The sequence below is a fragment of the Urtica dioica genome, chromosome 1 (assembly GCF_054948205.1).
Source record: "Urtica dioica subsp. dioica isolate 48M chromosome 1, U.dioica_male_clone48M_v1_H2, whole genome shotgun sequence".
Taxonomy (NCBI): domain Eukaryota; kingdom Viridiplantae; phylum Streptophyta; class Magnoliopsida; order Rosales; family Urticaceae; genus Urtica; species Urtica dioica.
In genome coordinates, this window is record NC_142756.1 from 1,942,693 (window position 1) to 1,962,975 (window position 20,283).

General features: G+C 38.9%; 4 protein-coding genes and 1 pseudogene across 4 annotated transcripts; 2 read left to right on the forward strand and 3 right to left on the reverse strand.

The window, feature by feature from the left end:
• Positions 1 to 512: 512 nt before the first annotated feature.
• Positions 513 to 2,689, forward strand: LOC149406201 (alkane hydroxylase MAH1-like). The gene is made up of 2 exons (XM_089625980.1): positions 513 to 1,130; positions 1,573 to 2,689. Exons 1-2 carry the CDS (start codon positions 615 to 617, stop codon positions 2,569 to 2,571), a joined length of 1,515 nt encoding a protein of 504 aa, XP_089482106.1. The 5' UTR covers positions 513 to 614; the 3' UTR covers positions 2,572 to 2,689.
• A 1,561-nt stretch (positions 2,690 to 4,250) lies between these two features.
• LOC149406202 (alkane hydroxylase MAH1 pseudogene) lies at positions 4,251 to 6,492 on the forward strand (annotated as a pseudogene).
• Positions 6,493 to 6,921: 429 nt separating this feature from the next.
• LOC149406203 (alkane hydroxylase MAH1-like) lies at positions 6,922 to 9,278 on the reverse strand. The gene is made up of 2 exons (XM_089625871.1): positions 8,687 to 9,278; positions 6,922 to 8,096 (listed from the first exon to the last, which is right to left on the reverse strand). The coding sequence occupies exons 1-2, from the start codon at positions 9,194 to 9,196 to the stop codon at positions 7,104 to 7,106; spliced, it is 1,503 nt and encodes a 500-aa protein (XP_089481997.1). The 5' UTR covers positions 9,197 to 9,278; the 3' UTR covers positions 6,922 to 7,103.
• Positions 9,279 to 11,169: 1,891 nt separating this feature from the next.
• Positions 11,170 to 13,710, reverse strand: LOC149406204 (pentatricopeptide repeat-containing protein At4g21065-like). The gene is made up of 2 exons (XM_089626410.1): positions 12,229 to 13,710; positions 11,170 to 11,541 (listed from the first exon to the last, which is right to left on the reverse strand). Exons 1-2 carry the CDS (start codon positions 13,614 to 13,616, stop codon positions 11,175 to 11,177), a joined length of 1,755 nt encoding a protein of 584 aa, XP_089482536.1. The 5' UTR covers positions 13,617 to 13,710; the 3' UTR covers positions 11,170 to 11,174.
• A 590-nt stretch (positions 13,711 to 14,300) lies between these two features.
• Positions 14,301 to 15,312, reverse strand: DET2 (3-oxo-5-alpha-steroid 4-dehydrogenase family protein). Its single transcript, XM_089608036.1, has one exon. The coding sequence runs from the start codon at positions 15,195 to 15,197 to the stop codon at positions 14,415 to 14,417; it is 783 nt and encodes a 260-aa protein (XP_089464162.1). The 5' UTR covers positions 15,198 to 15,312; the 3' UTR covers positions 14,301 to 14,414.
• Between the last annotated feature and the right edge of the window lie 4,971 nt (positions 15,313 to 20,283).

The window sequence follows — 20,283 nt, forward strand, 5'->3', positions numbered from 1 at the left end:
GGTTGTGTTAAATAAGGCTTTTATTAATCTGTTAATAAGTTTACTTGACTATTTACAAGAAATTAAACAAATGTGGACTATATCTCAATCCACTATATATATGCGTGTGCTATATAACTTAATAACTCAATATTTAAATCACCTTACAATTCACAATGAAACCAAATCAACAATAAAAATTTATCAATCTACATATTTTGTGCATAACTGATGAAAATATTCCGAATTCAATATAATTCCAAATGTTGTGATTTTTAAGATGATAACATTTTTAATTCATCTCCTAAACGCGATTCTCGCACGGGACCGGCCGATTTCCTGAGATTTCAAACCTTGCTTTAAAAACTATACGTGTTTGATTTTGATGCAAAAAAAAAAAAAAAAAAATGTCTACGTGTCTCGACCGTAGCAATACAATACTCGAGTACAAATCTGTCCAACTCCCAAGACAGGCTCATCCATATCTACATTATTGAGCATGGAAGATCTTGTCGTGTAGCACTGGATATTGTGAAATAACATTAAAGTAAATTGAAAAGTATATAGTTGTTCAGACATTTTGTCATCTATAATGCTCAATTGAAAAAAAAAAAAAAAAAAAAAAAAAAACCCTTATGGATATACATATGGTTTTGGCGCTTTCATTGGGGACAGCAGTTTTATGCTTACCCATCATCGTAATTATTCTCCGGCGAAGGCCCAACAGAAACGGCCCAATGAAAACCAACTGGCCGATCGTCGGAGACTTGCCTGGGCTCGTCGGAAACTTCTCGCGCCTCCACGATTACATCACCGAGCTTTTGGGGGAAAATGGCGGGACTTTCGAGTTCAGAAGCGTCTCGTTTTCGAACTCCGATTTCTTCGTCACTTCCGATCCCCGAAACTTTCAGCACATCTTGGGCACCAATTTCGCCAACTATCCTAAAGGACCAGAGTTTCGGGAGATTTTCGAGGTCCTAGGTGATGGGATTTTGAGCGTTGACTCGGATCTTTGGAGGCACCAGAGAAAAATGTTTCAGCTTTGGAATGCTCAGCAAAGCAAGAGAGGGTTCGTCTCTAGAGTCATTCTCAGAAAAGTGGTCAATCACTTGGTCCCATTTTTAGATCATGTTTCCCAAACAGGAATTCAGGTACAAACTATTTGAATGTTTTTTTTAGTCCAAATTAGTCCATACGGTATTTTGGTCATGCACTCGTTTTTTAGTCGACTCCAAATTTGTCCTCAAATTTAATATTTACAAATTAAGAAAAAAAAATTATCATGAAAATCAAATTTCACTCTAAAAATAAATAATAAATTAACTTGATCAATATAACTGAATTAGCCCCTTATATAAGATTAACATGAATTTAAGTGTTTAAATATGTTTTAAGTTTCATTAAACTAAAATTATTCAAAATCAATAATTTAGGGATCATTGGGTACTTGCATGATAGTTGAGGAACAATATATGCTAAAAATCAAATTATTTAGTACTTTTTTAAAATTAAATTATTGTGCTTAGAGCAGCATGATAGTAACACCATTTAGCATTGGCTAAATACCTCGAATTAATTTGTGTTATCACACAGGTTGACTTACAAGAAGTGTTTCAGAAGTTGATCACGTTTGAGAATTCCATGTCCTTGATCTTCGGTTTTGACATTGCTTCCCATAACTTCCGATTCTCAATATCGGAATACCAAAAGGCTTTCGGAGATATTCAAGAGACTATTCTCCAGAGACACTTCATACCGACGAGGCTCTGGAAGTTTCAGAGGTGGCTCGGGATCGGAGGCGAGCGAAAACACAAGAACGGATGCGCAATCTTCGACGAGTTCTTGTACGATTGCCTCTCTCTAAAGCGCAAAGAATCGAAAGAAGAAGTAGAAACGAGCTCGGATATGATCTCGATCTTTCTGGAAGAGAAGGAAAACCCTTACTCAGACAAGTTTCTCAAGGATTTCGCTATGAACTTAGCCGCGGCGTCTCGGGACACGTTCACTTCGATCCTCACTTGGTTTTTCTGGGCCGTCGCGACTAACCCCATTGTCGAGGCCGAAATTCTTCGAGAAATGGAAGAGAAATTGCTTCCCGAGAAAGACGAGTACGATCATTTCGAGGCCGAGGAATTGAACAAGCTGGTTTATCTTCAAGCCACGTTGCAAGAGACTCTGCGGCTATACCCGCCCGTGCCTTTCAATCACAAGACCGCCGCCGAAGAAGACACTCTCCCGAGCGGCCACATCATAAAGCCGAAGGGGAGGGTATTGCTGTCATTTTACTCCACGGGAAGGACGAGGGAGATCTGGGGCGATGATTGCTTGGAGTTCAAGCCGGAGCGGTGGATCGATCCCGAGACCCGAGACCGGCTGATTTACGTGCCGCCGCACAAATTCCCGGCGTTTGGCTTGGGACCGAGGACTTGTTTAGGGAAAGACATGGTTTTGATTCAAACCAAAATCATTGCAATCAACTTCCTCAGAAAATACCGTATTCAAGTGGTGCAAGGACATCCCATTTCGCCGACCATTACAGTCACGCTTCACATGAAACATGGACTCGTCGTCAATGTCTCCAAAAGGCATTGATGATTGAGAGGCGATTTGAAATGAAATAGCATTGTGTCCTAAATAATCTTGGATGTATATATGCTTTTCAGGGAAATCACTGTACTAATTCGTTGAAATCAATCTAATCAGTTGTTTGTGAGTTGGGATTTCTCATCAATTTTCAAGTTTATGGTTCGACAACATATGAATCGATGTCAGGAATAGGAAAAATCGGCATATCATTATGTCCTTGAAGGATCCTCAATTCCTACAAAGCGACGTTGGGTCATCAAAGCATCGATTCCCAAAAATCTTCTATGCATTTTAGTCTGAATGTCCGAGTAGGCATTCTCTTAAGAGCAAGCCAGAGAGGGATTGGAAATCTTGTGGGAGAAACAAGTTTGAAATTAAGATTTATTGTCTGGTTGCGGACAATCTGTTTGCAATATGCTTTCTCGATATTGCGCTGTGTTTGTGCTTTTCGAACAAAGCCTTCTCATTTCCTTTATTTATAAAATTTTAATGCAACTGCAGAGCCAACTCCGTTCGACTGTATTCCAGCAAACAACTCGTTCACGGTTAAAGGTGGACAAAATTGTTTAACCAGTTAAACTTTTAATCATTTTGAACAGTTAATAATTAAAAATTTGACCGATTAATCGTGCTTTTTGGAATAGTTAACCAAATGAACCATTGGTTTCAATATTTTATTTTCTTGGGGATTAGTTAACCGCGGTTAATCATGAAATAATTGGTTAATTAAAATGAAGCGCTTTGGAAAATTTTGATAAAAAAGAACGGATAAAATGTAATAAATCAACCGGTTCATTTTAACCGGTCAAAATATCCACTTTTTTTCACGGCGGAATGTTTAGCCATCCGAGATAGTCTCTGGTTCGTCAAGGTATCCAAGACCTTCTGTCATGGTAGCCCATACTCTTGCTAAAATAGTAATTTAATTTTAATTCCGGTGTTTCTTGGATCCTATAAGTCTCTTATTGTATTGCTTCGATTGTAAACGGTAGTTTAATCTTAAAGAGGGGTTTTTTTTGCTAAAAAAAATAATCCACGTCATGTCTTTTGCCAACAAGCGGTCATTTCACATAGTATTTGCCTAATTAACGTAATGATTAGTACCCTCTAATTTTTATAAGGGGATTAGAAAGCCCTATTATTTCCAGTTACTTGTTCTCACACATATCAATATATCATGGCTTGCTTATGGGGAAATATATATATATATATATATATATATATATATATATATATATATATATATATATATATATATATATGTATTTGATCATGATCAGTCAGTTAATGGACGCATTAAATGCGCTTCCTGCACCGAACGTGAGACTATATGCAATGCATCGACTCGTTAATAATTAGTTATGTACGTATATATAATTGAGTATGGCATAAATTGTTTCCCATGAACGGGCTGCAAATTAATATCTCTGGACAGGGGTCTGAAATTCATGGTATATTATGGAAGATTCTATTATTGGAATGGTCAATCATGTGTCATATTTACACAATGTCCTTCACGAACACTTTAAATACACTCGTCCGCATTAAGATGTAAATCATGAAAAAGAAATTGAGTTCCATCTCAAAACTCAATAATGAGATCAAATTAGTTATTTATGGAGAGAAGGAGAGGACAGAAACATTGAGTTCACAAGTGCAAAAAAACTTTCAAACACAAATAATAGATGGATTTGATTATAGGGACACTCATGGAAGTTTTATTCTTATTATCAGTCATTATTCTTGTAGCGTTTGTAGTTCTTCGGCACCAGAGGCTTAACAGAAACGCTCTCGTAACCAATTGGCCGATCCTCGGAATGTTGCCGGAGCTTTTCTTCAATGTCCCGCGTCTCCACGACTTTGTCTCGGAAGTCTTGGGGAAAAGCCGAGGCACGTTTGAGTTCAAAAGCCTCTATTTCTCGAGCACCGATTTCCTTGTCACTTGTGACCCTTTGAACATCCAACACATCTTGGGCACGAATTTCGCAAACTACCCGAAAGGGCCCGAGTTTCGGGACATTTTCGAGGCGCTAGGCGACGGGATTCTCAGCGTGGACTCGGATCTTTGGAGGCTCCAGAGAAAGATGTTTCACCTTTGAAACTCTCGGCAAAGCAAGACCGGGTTTGTTTCCAAAGTCGTCCACGGAAGAGTCGTCAATGACCTCATTCCGTTTCTTGATCATGTCTCCCAAGCTGGGATTCAGGTTATTATATTTCACACTCTTTTCTTCTTCTTTTTTCCTACAATATGATTGAATAGTTTTTCAGGGGTAGATATATCTACAGCATAGGAAGGTGTCTCAAAAATTTTCAGTACTAGATTTTAGTTCTTCAACTATAAGACTTAAATTAATTGACACCTTATACTTTCTACACTTTTATAAATTTAGACTATTTCATTCATTTTTTTTTTTTTTACTATTTTCCATATTTATTAGTTTCATTTGGATATCTTGTCAGAATTCCCAATTAGCTATTGACCTATATTATTCATTCAGTTATCGATTGATTTATTTGTTTTAGAAGCCTTCATTTTTTTTTTTTTCTCAATTTAATAAAATTAGAAATTGCCATTGCTAAAAAATCATGTTAAACATTTATCATTAAGTTTAACTTTTTCTCTCTCCCGCATTTTATTTTATTTACACAAACTCTATCAATTGTAGAAAATCCACTAATCTGTGTACATGAAGTTTTTGGTCATTTTAAAATTTTGTTTTTGATAGTTTAATTTTACAAGTTTCATTTATGACAAAGTCTATGTCTTAGCCGATGGACTAATTTACACAGGTAGACTTAGAAGATGCGTTTCGGAATATGATCACGTTCGATAACGCGATCTCATTGACTTTCGGCCTCAACCTCGCCGATTCTCATGACTTCCGATCCTCCAAATCCCGGCACCAAAAGGCTTTCGGAGATATACAAGAGACCATGCTCCGGCGACACTTCGTCCCGGCGAGCCTGTGGAAGTTGCAGAGGTGGATTCAGATCGGAGGCGAGCGAAACCACAAGAAGGGATGGGAAAGCTTCGACCGGTTCTTGAGCGAATGCGTTTCGCTGAAGCGCCGAGAATTCGAGCAAACGGGAAAAACCAATGACTCGGATATGATCTCGGTTTATCTAAAGGAGAAAGAAAACCCTTATCCGGACAAGTTTCTGAAGGACGTCGCAATGAACATGGCCACCGCGGCCCGCGAAACCTTCACTTCGATCCTCGCTTGGTTTTTCTGGCTCGTCGCGACTCACCCTCAAGTCGAGGCCAAGATTCTGCGAGAGATCGAAGATAAATTACTTCCCCGGAGAGACGAAAATATGTACTTCGAGGCCGGGGAAATGAATAAGTTGGTTTATCTTCAAGCCGCGTTGCAAGAGACTCTGCGGCTATACCCGTCCGTTCCGTTCAACCACAAGACCGCCGCCGGAGAGGACACTCTCCCGAGCGGTCACCGCGTGAAGCCGAAGCAGAGGGTATTGTTGTCATTTTACTCCACGGGAAGGATGAGAGAGATCTGGGGCGACGATTGCTTGGAGTTCAAGCCGGAACGTTGGATCGATCCCGAGGCTGAAGATAGGTTGGTCTACGTTCCGCCGCATAAATTTCCGACGTTCAACCTCGGACCGAGGACTTGTTTGGGAAAGGACATTGTTTTCGTTCAAGCCAAAGTCGTCGCGGTCAACGTCCTCAGAGAGTTCCGAGTTCAAGTGGTGGAAGGACATCCCATTTCTCCGACCATCACGATCTCGATTCACATGAAACACGGACTCATGGTGAATATTTTCAAAAGATATTGAGAGAGAGAGAGAGAGTCCTAACGAGCTTTGCAGAGCTTTACTATACGTACTTAGTCGCATGTAAACCTGAGGTAATAGAAGGCTTAACGAAATTCGGATGGCTTCCAGCCCAATTTTCTTTCTATTTCAACACTATTCACGAAATAAAAATAATAATAAAAATTTAAATCTAAAATATATTATCCGAAAAAAAAATGTTCGGCAAAATCATTTGAAAAATTAAATGATAGATATATTCGTGAAATTATCAATTATTTGTAAAATAAAAAAGAAGCCCATTTTTTTTATAGTTGAGAGTCATGTAGCTATGTAACTAATTTTCAAACTTATTTATAAAGAACTAGTCAATATTTCGTTTATTTTGGTAAATTAGTCATTATCAAAATTAATGTATGAAAATATTAAAAACAATCATGTAAAATATTATTTGATTAATGAGATTATGATATCAACTATGACAAAATTTTAAACGTATTTAAAACGTTGGATAGATTATAAATCTAACGTTTCAAAGAAATAGTCCGTGAATTTTTTTTTATTATTATTGTATATTTCAACAAATTAAGACCAATATAATTCTTATTGTTGCGTTTACACAAATTGGTTACATATGAGCTCGGTCTTTCCACTTAGATGACTATATTGTTCACATAATAAACCCTCTCGCGTTTTTTTTTTTTTTGGTACGGCAGGACATATCATATATTTTACTATAACTGTATAATATCATCGCCTCTAAATCATCAATATCTTTTAGAGACATTAATCATGAGTCCATGTTTCATGTGAAGCGTGACCGTCAAGCTCGGCGATACAGGATGTCCTTCCACCACACGAACACGGTACCTTCTGAGGACGTTGACCACCACGACTTTTGACTGAATCAAAGCCATGTCTTTTCCCATGCAAGTCCTGGGACCCACGTTGAACGCCGGGAATTTGTGCTGCGGCACGAAAACCAGCCGGCCTCTCTTCTCCGGATCGATCCACCGCTCGGGCTTGAACTCCAGACAATCCTCGCCCCAAATCTCTTTCATCCTTCCCGTGGCGTAAAATGACAATAATACCCTTTGCTTCGCCTTCACGCGGTGGCCGCTCGGGAGAGTGTCTTCTCCGGTGGCGGTCTTGTTGTTGAAAGGCACGGCCGGGTATAGCCGAAGAGTCTCTTGCAACGCGGCTTGAAGATAGACCAACTTGCTCAACTCGTAGTCGTCGTCGTCTTTCTTGGGAAGCAAGTTATTATCTGATATCTCTCGGAGAATCTCGGCCTCGACAGAAGGGTGAGTCGCGACGAGCCAGAAGAACCACGTGAGGATCGACGTGAAGGTCTCGCGAGCCGCCGTGGCCAAGCTCATCGCGACGTCCTTCATGAACTTGTCCGAGTAAGGGCTTTCGTTCTCGTCCAGATAGGTCGAGATCATATCCGAGTTGGTTTCGTTCTCTCGCTCGAGTTCTCGGCGCTTCAGAGACAGGCAATCGTACAGGAACTTGTCCAAGATTTCCGAGCCCTTCTTGTGGTTTCGCTCGCTTCCTATCTGAAGCCACCTTTGAAGCTTCCACAGGCTCGTCGGGACAAAATGTCGCCGGAGAATAGTCTCGGACATGTCTTCGAAAGCCTTCTGGTACTGGGATTTGGAGAATTTGAAGTCGTGGCCGGAAGCGATGTCGAAACCGAATATCAAGGAGATAGCGTTGTCGAAGGTGATTATCTTCCGGAACACTTCTTGTAAGTCAACCTGTGTAATCATCAATTAGGGAAATCTAGAAAATCTAGCTAATTCACGTTTCACAATTGTAAGGGAAAACTAGTAAAAATTTAACCTAAATAATTTATAGCGCCTTTATTTGTATTATATTTTATAGAAGAAAAAAAAAACGCATTTACACTTGAATATTTACGGTCAATAAATTCTATTCGTCGTAAACTTTGACTATTTTACTAAATAGTTTGTCGATGACGAGACTGTTTTAAGATATTTAAAGGATGGAGAGCCATAATTAAAACTAAGATGGGGCTAAGTGTCAAAAATAAATTTAAACGGGCTAAAATATTAAATATAGTATTTAAGACGGATAAAGTTAAACATAAATTTCTTCCAAATTTTGTAATGATTTATTAGTTATAAAGATAGAGGTCAAAATCTTATTTTATTATCATAATAGTAAGATAAAAGCACTACTAAAATAAATAGATAAGAAGAGCAAGTATTAATTTTATGATAAAGATTCCAAGGACTAAAAATCGAAAATAAAAAAAATAAAAAAATGAAGAGCCCTTGCTGAGCTGTAGATACTAAAACGTGATGTTCAAATAGTAAACAATAACCTGAATTCCGCTTTGGGAGACATGTTCAAGATATGGAATTAGGTCATTGACCACTTTTCTGTGGATGACCTTAGAAACAAACCCACTCTTCCTTTGCTGGCTATTCCAAAGCTGGAACATCTTTCTCTGGAGCCTCCACAGATCCGAATCCGCGCTTATAAACCCGTCCCCAAAGACGTCGAAAACCTCCTGAAACTCGGGCCCTTTAGGATAGTTGGCGAAATTCGTGGTGAAGATGTGTTGGATGTTCAAAGGGTCGCAAGTGATCAAGAAATCGGTGTTCGAGAAATAGAGGCTTTTGAACTCTAAGGTTCCGCGGCTTTTCTCCAAAATTTCGGTGACAAAGTCGTGGAGACGCGGGACGTTGCGAAAAAGCCCCGGCAACATGCCGAGAATCGGCCAGTTGGTTATGAAAGCGTTTCTATTTAGCCTCCGGTGCCGAACTATGATCGCGACAACGATCATAATAGGTAAAAACAACCATAAAAACTCAACTAGAACCAAATCCATCTATTCTATATGTGCTTGGAATTTTTTGCACTTTGCTTATATAAATGTATTAAGGTATATTGGACAAGGTTTTTTTTTTTTTTTTTTTTTTTTTGCTTGGTGGAAGTATACGTAAAATTCAAACTTATATATAACAACTTTAGAAGAAAAAAAAAATTAAGGAAACAAAAATTGAACAGCAGGCCCCTCCGGCTGTCCATAAATTAATTGTATTTTGTATTTATCCAAAATGAAATTTACAAACGAATGAACACCATTTAATGTGTACACATTAATATGAGATATTATTGAGCATTATTTTCAAGCTCGATCGGGTAGTTTACACGGAATTCTTTCTTACCAATGATTAACTAGTCTAGCCCGAGTGATATAGGTGTGCATGGTCTATATTTTTTTTTTAGATTTAGATCTTTGTTTACGGTTTCAGAACTTTGATTACGGCAATTTGACAAATAAGCAACTATTCATTTACAAGGATCATATATCATGTTAATAGTAAACATGATAGATTTTAACCTATTTTTTTAAATTGATAAATGTTAAAAATATTATTTTTTTAATTTTTTATAATCTTATTTTCTTCAATTAGGATGTGACATATACTTGTCTTCCCTTTATATTAAATTATTGCATCAAATAAGGGTTACCCTTGTCTATGAAGTTTAGGCATGTGACTTAAATTTGGTGGGACTTCATTATTTTGTGATAGAAAGGCATAGCTAACCATTTGTTCATCAACCACGATAATTGCAACCAGAAAGGTTAAGCAAAGTAACGATATTAAAAATAAAAGGTTAGGTAATAACGACCCACGAGTCTCTCTTAAGGTTACGAATTCCTACACGGCTCACTCTTCACGTATTTAATGGAAGATGAACACTTTCTTGAATGTGTAGTAATGAGCCATGCACGTATCTCTATCAAAGAGTGAAAAAGATGGCAAACTTCTCTTTCACATTGCTGATTTGATGCTAAGAGCAATATGGCATTACTCTCATGAGTCTCAAACAATTCCGAAGTGTAAGAATAATTAAAAGCTCAATGCCTAGCTCGTATAGGTATCACTCTTTATTATTGGAATAAGACAACCTTCCAAGATTTGGATACTAATTCTTGTCTATAAGCATAGAGGGGAGAGAAACTATTAGGCACACTTGTTCTCTCTCTTTTGCCTATACATGGCCGAAATATTCGCAGTGTCTTTGTGGCTTAGAAAAGGAAAATTGCCAAAAGTAAGACTAAATTAAGGTCAATTTCCATTTTCCTACTTTTTTCAAAAATTTATCAAACTATGACCGATAAAAAAAAAGTCAAATGAGAGATACACAAAATTCTACCTATTATACCATCGTACTGATTACCAACCTACAATTTTCCCCAATAAAATCTCTTATTTTTTTTCTCTTTCTTTCTATTTTCCCGCTCAGCCCATCGAGAAAAAGATTTTTTTTTTTTTTTTTACTAGTGCTAGTTTGGTAAATTTTTGAAAAAAAGTAGGAAAATGGAAATATCCCTTAATTTAGTCCTAGTTAAGGAAATCTCCCCTTAGAAAATTGATTTCAAGTCACAAAGCTTCAGTTAAGCCCATACTTAAAATCCATCGAAATATTCTTTGAATTTTTGTCTAGATCCTTCACTCGTGGTCACTTGGTAAATCAGAACGTGTATGAAGATCTACATATACACAAAGCGTTCACTCATATCTTAACTTGATGCGTGAGCGATCTCTTTGATTTTTGTAAACTCACATTATTCCTTATGAATTTCTTCAAAAAATATATGTATTCGAATTCATTTTTCGATTTGAATCCTATGACCATTTTTTTTCTAATACCATGATCCTCGCTCAACATACAACAGCACGTTTAGCAAGACGATGCATGAAAAAATATGTCACCGAATCTGAAAGCAAAGAACTATACCCTATGATACATTTTAAATTGACTCAGTTAGATCTAATCGTACCTCAAAATTAATATCACCAATAATCTCCACAAGAACACGAGCCGCCCTCGAAATGGTGAAACCTGTGCATATCTCTGACGATGATACGCCGATTCACAATCTCGGAGATGAGCTTGATCGCGTTGTGACAGTCTCCGCAGATCCTCAGATTCTTGGTCACGCGAATCGTGGTCCCTTTTGGAGTGTTGACGAGGCAAAAAGCGATGGCGAGCCTCTCGCTGTGGTGAAGAAGAGCCTCTTCTTTGGCTTCCTCTTCGACGTCGTGGAGCGCAAAGTCCGTCATCGGCGAATAGCCGAGCCGTTTCATTGCCGGCGCCAGCTCAGCGAGGGCCGAGAAGATCTCCGGAGACTGTGGGTGAGACCGGTCTCCCGCGCCGAACCTGTCAACATTAAAGGACGATTCTTTTATTTTTTTAATAGCCAAATATTTTCACGGACAATGTCAAAAAACTAAATTTAAAGGGCTAAAACTTAACGGGAGTTTCAAAGATTAAAATTTAGAGTATTTAGTATTTTATTAGATATACAAAAAAAAAAAAAAAAAAAAAAAAAAAAAGAGATAAACAGATTTTGGATCATTTTGCTAGGGAATTCTAACGCCGAGTTTAGCCATCGGTTTGCCAAGAATTATAACAAACTTTGCCGACAGAAATCGACGAAATTTTCGAACCATATTTCAAATTTTAATAAAACGTTCTTTACTTCCGTCCACCGTCGACATGTCCACGAGACAAAACCAACATTCAAACATTGACCACCAACATTTTGAAACTCAATCTTTCCTTGATATTATTTTTTTATAACCGTGATGTCCGAGTTAGACCTGACTAATATCCACGAAGTTCTGACATTATCGACCGAAAGACTACCCCAATGAACCCAATCATTGCGTTCAAGGAGAATCGAACCGAGGACTGACAAGGTTCTACGAATCGCCCTTAATTACCACTACACCAACTACTTGAGGTTTTGCCTAAATGGTTTTAATTTCTTTCCTAAATATAATTCCAAACCATTATAAGTCAGAAAAAAAAAATCCTTGTTAATAGTTGTTATCTTTAAATAACCTGTGAACGCCGTGGCCGAACTCCACAAGGCTGAACCCTTGCTCTTTCCCCGCCCCCTTTCCCTGCTCCGCCACCATCGTCTCCCTCACTCTCTCCACGTCGCTCCACCGCGCCTTCGCAGCGTAGATGTTCGACAAAAGTACCCAATAACCCGTTTTACCCGGGTCGAGCTCGAAAACCCGGTCCGCGATCCTCTCGGCCCGGTCCAAGTCCCCGTGGACCCGGCAAGCCCCGAGTAGCGACCCCCAAACCCTCGAGTCGGGCTCCGCGGGCATGTTCAGGATCAGCTCCTCGGCCTCGTCGAGCCGCCCCGCCCGGCCCAAGAGGTCCGCCACGCAGGCGTAGTTCTCGAGCCGCGGCTCGAGCCCGAACTCGCTCCCCATCGAGCCGATGAGCCTCTTTCCTTGTTGGACAAGGCCCGAGTGGCTACAAGCCGAGAGGAGGCACGTGAACGTCACGTGGTTGGGTCTCGTCCCGGAGAGTAACATCATTTCGAAGATCTCGAGGGCTTCTTTTCCTTGCCCGTGGGCCCCGTAAGCCGAGATCATCGCGCTCCACAAGACCACGTCTTTTTCGTGGGCCGAGTCGAAGACCCTTCGCGCCGATTCGAGGCTCCCGGATTTGGCGTACGCGTCCACGACAGCTGTCGAGACGAGGACGTGGGACCCGAACCCGGACTTGACGACGTGGCAGTGGACCCGGCGGCCGGTCTGGAGAGCCCCGAGGTTGGAGCAAGCCAAGAGGGCGCTCAGGAGGCTGACCCGGCTGATTCGGATACCCGACTCTCTCATCGACCCGAAAAGCTCCAACGTCTCTCGGTTGAAACCGTTGTGGGCGTAGCCGGAGATCATGGCGGTCCACGACACCGAGTCTCTCTCGGGCATTCCGTCGAACACCTTACGTGCGGCCTCGGCGTCGCCGCACTTCGCGTACATGTCGACCAGCCCAGCTCCGACGAAGACATCTCCGGCGCATCCGTGACGCACCGAGTGCTGGTGTACGGACTTTCCGGCGAGTAGATCGGAGAGTCCGGCGCACGATTTGAGAGCGAATGGGAAGGTGTATTTGTCGGGTCTGACATTACTGTCTGTGATCATCTCGGAGTAGAGTTGCAGAGAGGAATGAAACGTGCCCTGATTGGCGAACCCTCTTATGACGATGTTCCATAGAAAACTACTGGGCTCGGTTATGGCGTCGAAAACGCTTCTCGCGTTGTGGGCTCTGTCGAACGAGACGTACAGAACGGTGATTCTTGAGAGTAGGTCTTCGTCGTCGTTTAGACCGAGGGATATGATCTTTGCGTGGAGTTTCCTGAGAGTGTTCAGGGTTTTGCATCTTCTTAACGTCGACGAAATGTATTGCGGTGAAATGTGGTTCGAGAAGTGCATGAGATGGGAAGAGAAGAAATGTGATTTGCGAGTGAAGTTTGACAACGGTGTTATAGTAAATAAATTTTTAAAAAATACAAAAAACAAAATTGGAATAGTGTGGGCAGTGGAAAAATAAATTCAATGATGTGTTATAGTAAGATTATATATATAAATGTGGAGCAACATGAAAAAGGACATAGCCTATACCATAGCAAAGAAAGTGCACTTAAAGCCATTTTTCAAAATAATCTTCAAAATCTAATGGAGAAAAACATACAAGACTACACTTCTATGCCCATTTCATAATTTCTCAAAGAATTTATAAGAATGCCATTTGTAAATTAGCAACTAATTAATCATATTATAGTCTACTATTTGTAGTACCCACTCGCATTCACAAGCCAAAAAGACGGCCAGTTCTCATCGGATCCATTTTGCATATACCTATTGATCGCCAGTGACAAAACTCATACACAACAGCCAAAATTATTCTCGGAAATAGAATCTACCCAGAAATTACCAAACACTGTTAATAAAATGGTTGTTCAAGTTTTAGGTTAAGTAACTTGTAGAACACACCCAATTATTTCCACCACCGGTTGGTACTAAAAAAACCTTCCACGGAAGACTTTCCCGGAGAGTCCTCTCAGAATTCCATATCACTCACTGAACCTCCAAAATATTATTGTTTCTACTAATGTATATAAAAATCACCACTCCAACGAAACAAAAACAAAAAATAACCAACCAAAATGGTTCCTTTGAACAATCTGAACTCAGGGACAATAATTAGGCAAACAACAAAGACCTCAAAATTCAATACAGAAACGGAATGACAGCCTTCCTGGCCTCGGGATATTCGTCCCCGAACTTCTCCGAGTACCACCGCCGCGTAGAGCGAGCCCTCGGGACGAGATTAGCGCAAGTGAAGAGAAAGAACCCAAGCCCGGCCAAAGACCACGACATGACAGCCCAGCCAAGCCACTCGACGATCTCGCCGAAGTAATTCGGAGAGCTCACGAGCTCGAAAAGCCCGCCCCGGGGAACAACGTACCGTCCCCGAGCCTCCCTCTTGAGCCGAACCAGAGCCCGGTCCGACGAGACGTTGATCCACATTCCGGCCGCGAACACCGCCGACCCCGCCGCGGCGCGGATCCAGAACCGGCCGTCGGAGGCGTAGTCCTTGTAGTGCGTGGCGGAGCGGATCTGGACGTAGGCGTTGAGGACGTTGTAGGCGAAGCCGACGGCGGCGACGAGGACGGGGAATCGGGTCCGGTCGGAGGCGGCGGCGAGGCGGAGGGGGTGGAGGAGGGTGCGGTGGAGGTAGTGGAGGAGGAAGGGGGCGAGGAGGGCGAGGCAGCGAGGGTCGGAGGAGTTTCGGCCGGAAGGGATGAGAAGCGCCGTCACGAAGAGCGTCGGGCTCTCCATCAGCAGCCACGCCGCCGGGGTCGGGATCGTTGGGCCCCACCCACTCCGGCCGTGCTTTCCGTACGGGGCTTGAAGGAACCGGAGGCTCAGGGCCGTCGCCGGCCCGGCGACCAGAAGCGAGATCAGGCTGTTTCGGAACAGGGTTTCGTCGCCTGAACCTGAATCTCCCATATCTTTTCTTTTCTTTTTTACAATGAGTCGATGTTGATCGATCAGTATTTGGTCATATGACAGTTTGATTTGATATGGGTAACCTCGAGAGTCAGACGCTAATTAGTACTTAATTAACAGTTTAATTCATTTGGGAATTTTTTTGCTCAAGAACATAAGGGAAAATTGATAGCAATAGTTTAAATTTCTTTGACCATTATAAAAAAATCAACAAAAACTTAAATATCGACATATCTTATATCAGAATTGGTTGAATCTGTGACACATTTGATATTAAATATGTCAATATTTGAATTTTTGTATACTTTTTATAAGTGACAAACAGTTGATATTATTGCTGTTAACTTTCCAAAACAAAAACAAAATTTGTTATTATTATATAATTTCGTTGTTTTCTTGACAAGAGTTAATTAGATCTACACTCTAGACCCTCTTAATATGTTTTTTTAGACAATGACCTTTAATTAGGAGCATTGTTATTTAACAATCGCATCACGCTTCTTGTCCTATAACTCGAGTGGGTTCTAACAACCTCACAAGCCAATAAGATTAGTCACATCAACACCGATTCCGTTGATACCGTTGATATTAAATATTAATGTTCAATTAGTTGACACCAACTTGAGAGGTTGGAAATGGCTCCTCGCAGAAGGTGGAGCATCCACGATCGACACGGAGTTGTTTTAATCAAAAATCGATGCTCGTGAGCTAAAACATTTGCCTCAAGAGAAAATCAAATACAAGAGAAAGATTTGGGGAAACAAATATCATGCATAGACTCTAAACACCTAGAAAAACAAGAGATAAAAACCACTTTGTACACGTTACTTGATAAGGGGTTTGTGGTGACCTTCAAAATGACCTATGTGCATTATATATTCCTTGCGTAGCTATAACTCGGACTCGTAGTAACTCCGTTTCCACCGTCAAAGTTGCAGGAACTAGTCCGAGCTACAACAATGGCATATGATTGAGGTGATCCTATACGGATACTCTCATCAAGGCTTGGTCCTTGGTGATGGAGAAATCATAGTTTATTTGATTTGGAAGCAATTGAGAATTTCAACATGTTAAGAACTAAAAAGATATGAAGGCGCTTTACGATACGCATGATATAAAAAACACGCTAAATACAAAAATTTAAGCAAAGGAAAAATGTCACTTTTATCTTATGAGTTTCAAACAAATGTTGTATTGTTTATTGATATAGTTTCAATCTAATGTACTTAAAGAATACTATACGAAACTACAACTTGATAACTGATGATTCCCTAAACATCATAAGTGCATTTTATACATATCTATTGTGTATTTTCAAGCATGAATCAAAGCAAGTCTTTAGGTTTTTTTTTATAATATTTATTAAATATTTGAAATTTTTAAATATTTTAAGAATTATCATCTTCAAAAATATATTTTTGAAATTTTCAAATAGAAAAAGAGAATACTTATGAAAGTTTTAAAATTTTGAGATATTTTCAGAATAATCATCTTCAAAAAATATATTTGTGAAATTTTTCAATCGAAAAAGAGATATAAAATTAAAATTGCCTAGAATAAGTAATGAACCCTGGCCTCTTAATGATGAGGGTGTGAACACGGTTAGCCCGTTAGCCGAATACGTCCAAGGAGTTTTTTTTAAAGAGGGGGATAAAACAAATCAAATAATAACAAGCTTCTACAAAAATTAACGTAACTGTCACAATGAAGAGACAATTTAATCATCAAAATAATATTACAAATAAACAATGAAGTATTTACGCATGTATATGTGGTCAAGCTACATTGAGGTCTTGGATTAACCTGACAGAAAAAGCATCCTTTTATATTTGTTAGGTTTCAGTCTCTCACCGCCCATATCTTATCACTCAATTAGCTACCCTATTAAGTGAGTACGAATTATGTTTGTCACTTTCGAACCTGGACTTTCTAGTCATCATAAATAATAGAATCTATACTTTCTGACACTGATATGTAGTGCTTAAAACTATTTAAGCTTTTTTTTTATCTAAATGCTGGGTTTTGATTTTCATTGCTTGATATTTGTATTTGGTCTTTCTTTTATTTTCTTTTTTAAAAGAATATGGTCTTTGCTTATTATTATTATTATTCATCTTTTGAATATTTTTTTTTCCAAAGATTTTTTGTCTATATATTTTGAAAGATGAAAAATATATTCCAAGTTTAAAATTATATTTTACATGTACTTTATCAATATCACTAATTACTCATAAAATCACTTCAAAATTAATTAATTAGTGATATTGCTAAATTGAGCTTTAAATAGTTTGTTATAAGTTTTAAACATGCAATAATGCTAAACTAAATCTCCTGTAAATTATTGGGAATATTGGCTGTGTGTGTGTCGTTTTTAGTATTGATGTGTACGTGTTCTTTATTATTGGAACGATTGTTAGTTTTATTTGTTATATTGACTTGACTTCGCTTATATACGTGTCATTCATTGGGAAATTATTCCCAATGATGAGAGAATACAATTTTTAATTCTTCTTCTTCTTCTCTCTTCTCTCAATTCCCAAATTCTGATTCGCCATCATCGATCTCTTCGTAGCTCGGACTCAATATGGTATCAGATCTTCCCGCGAGTTAGCTTTTCAATCCAAGCCACGCTTCTCTTCATTCTCGGTCGCATGTTTCGCTGAAGCTCAGCTCATATGGAATCTAGGATTGAAACAACACCGATTGGAGATCTCTCAGATAAGACGATTTCTCAGCGATCGATCGAAGACAATCTTCTCGATCCTTACTATCTTCATCATTCAGACACCACCAGCTCTATCCTCGTAACTATATCTCTTGGAGCATATCCATGAAGATAGCGCTGGATGTGAAGAATAAGCTTGGCTTCATCGACGGAATGCTTCAAGACCTCCGCCAGAAGAAGTGAAGCCTCATCGTCAATGGAATCGCAACAACAAGATCGTGCTTTCTTGGATTCTCAACTGTGTATCCAAGGAGATATCATCGAGCTTGATGTTCACAGAAACTGCTATGGAGGTTTGGAAGGATCTTGAAGAGAGATTTTCACAAAGTAACGCTCCAAAAATCTTTGAATTGCGCTGAGATTTCGTACAATGCGTTCAAGATCAGAAGTCTGTTAGCCTCTATTACACCAAACTCAAGTCAATTTGGGAGGAACTGAGTAATTTCAGGCCATGTTGCAAATGTGAATGCAAATGCGGCAGAGCTAAAGACCTATCAGTTGTCCTTCACTCTGAATACGTGATGCAATTTCTGATGGGACTCAATGAGAATTTTGCTCAAACTAGAGGTCAAGTGCTCCTCATGGATCCTACTCCTCCAATCAACAAGGTATTCGCGCTAATCACTCAAGAAAAGAAGCAGCGATCTATTCAAAATGACAGACACATAGCCAATATTCCCAATATAAATCATTCATTCAACACTGCAATATTGATTAAAATATATTTCATCAAAGTGGTTGAAGAATTGATCTAGCAGTGTATCTTTGGAAAATTCATCATTAAAACAATCCAAAACACGATTACTAAGCCATTACCAATTACCAAAATCTAAGGAAATCTACACGACAAATATACATATAAAATTATTTAACAGCCTCATGCATTCGCACACCTCATGGGATATGTGAAATTTGAGTTCCTTGGTATCCTATTAAAACGAATATTTCCCCAAAAAAATTACATAGTCTAAATTGAAATTAAAAATAGGAAACAATTCGCAAGTAAAATGTGATCATCTTCCGATTACACAAGCTAATCAATGATATCATAGTTGTCTCTTCCAATGACATGATATGCAAGTTCGCCGGTAAGTTTGACACGTGCATCGATGTTAACCTTAACCGTCCCTACTCAGAAAGCGACTCATATCTAAGTATGTTGGTATGAAAAAAGTTTATCATACATTTACACAAGGGCAAGGTAATTTTTTTAGGTTGTTTTATGTATAAAAAAAAAAAAAAAAAAAAAAAAAATTCCTGCAATTCAATCCAATCTTGAACCCGCGTCAAAACAAAGCGTTTTCTACGCTTTAGCTTAGGTACCTAATACCTTTATTGCAATTCAAGAAATATGTACGTGTCATATTTAATATATTATTGTAATTTTTATGCAAACAATGGTTTACACCAAAACCGATTTGTTTGCTTATACATGCCTAGCTGGCACATTGAATCCACCTACAAAACTAAGTGGGAAATATTTATAGCTAAGAAAAAACAAATGCAAAAATCCAATGTTGCAGTTTTTTTTAATCGATGAAATCATGATTATGGTACACGTTTAGAGGTTGTTATACAAATAGATATGTTAGAATATTTCTGTTTAATTGTCAGCCGTTATTAATAGGCGGTTTGTGTATTAACTAAAAGAACTCGGGGGAAAAAAATCCATGCTGTGAGTCACTTGTGACTTGTGAGCTTATAGTCTTATACTGACGAAGAAAGCTAAGAATAAAACAAAATAAATATAAATATCTAAAGTTCTTTGAAGTAGTGGTCTATTTTAAGACGTCTATTCGTGGATGATATTGGTATTTTTGTCTTGTGATGAGGAACCTGAATACATGGGAAACAAAATATCGATGGGTTTGAATTTGATCGTCAACATTATTAAATCCAAGTATTTTAACTAGGGGTGAAACTGGATCGGTTCGGTTCGGTTTTTGACATTTTTAGTATCCGAATCCGAATTTTCGGTTTTTAAAAACTCGGTCCAATATCCGGTCCAATTTAGTCTAAAACCGAAATTCGGTTATCCGGTTTCTTAAATCCAGTATCCAGTCCAGTATCCAGTTTTTAAAATTCGGTTATCCAGTTTGTAAAATTTCAGATCCAGTATAATATCCAGTTTTATAAAATGGATATCCAGTTTCTAAAATCCAAATTCGGTTAGTAAAAATTAAAAAAACGAGTACAAACGACTCTTATAAAGCTCCAAAATGACAATACATAATCTAAAACTGAGTAAAAAAATAAAATTCAAAAGGACACTCGTCTCCAACTACATGCACATGTAAATACCATAATATAAAATTAAAATTACAACCCTAATGATCATAATAAACCATACAACAATTGAAT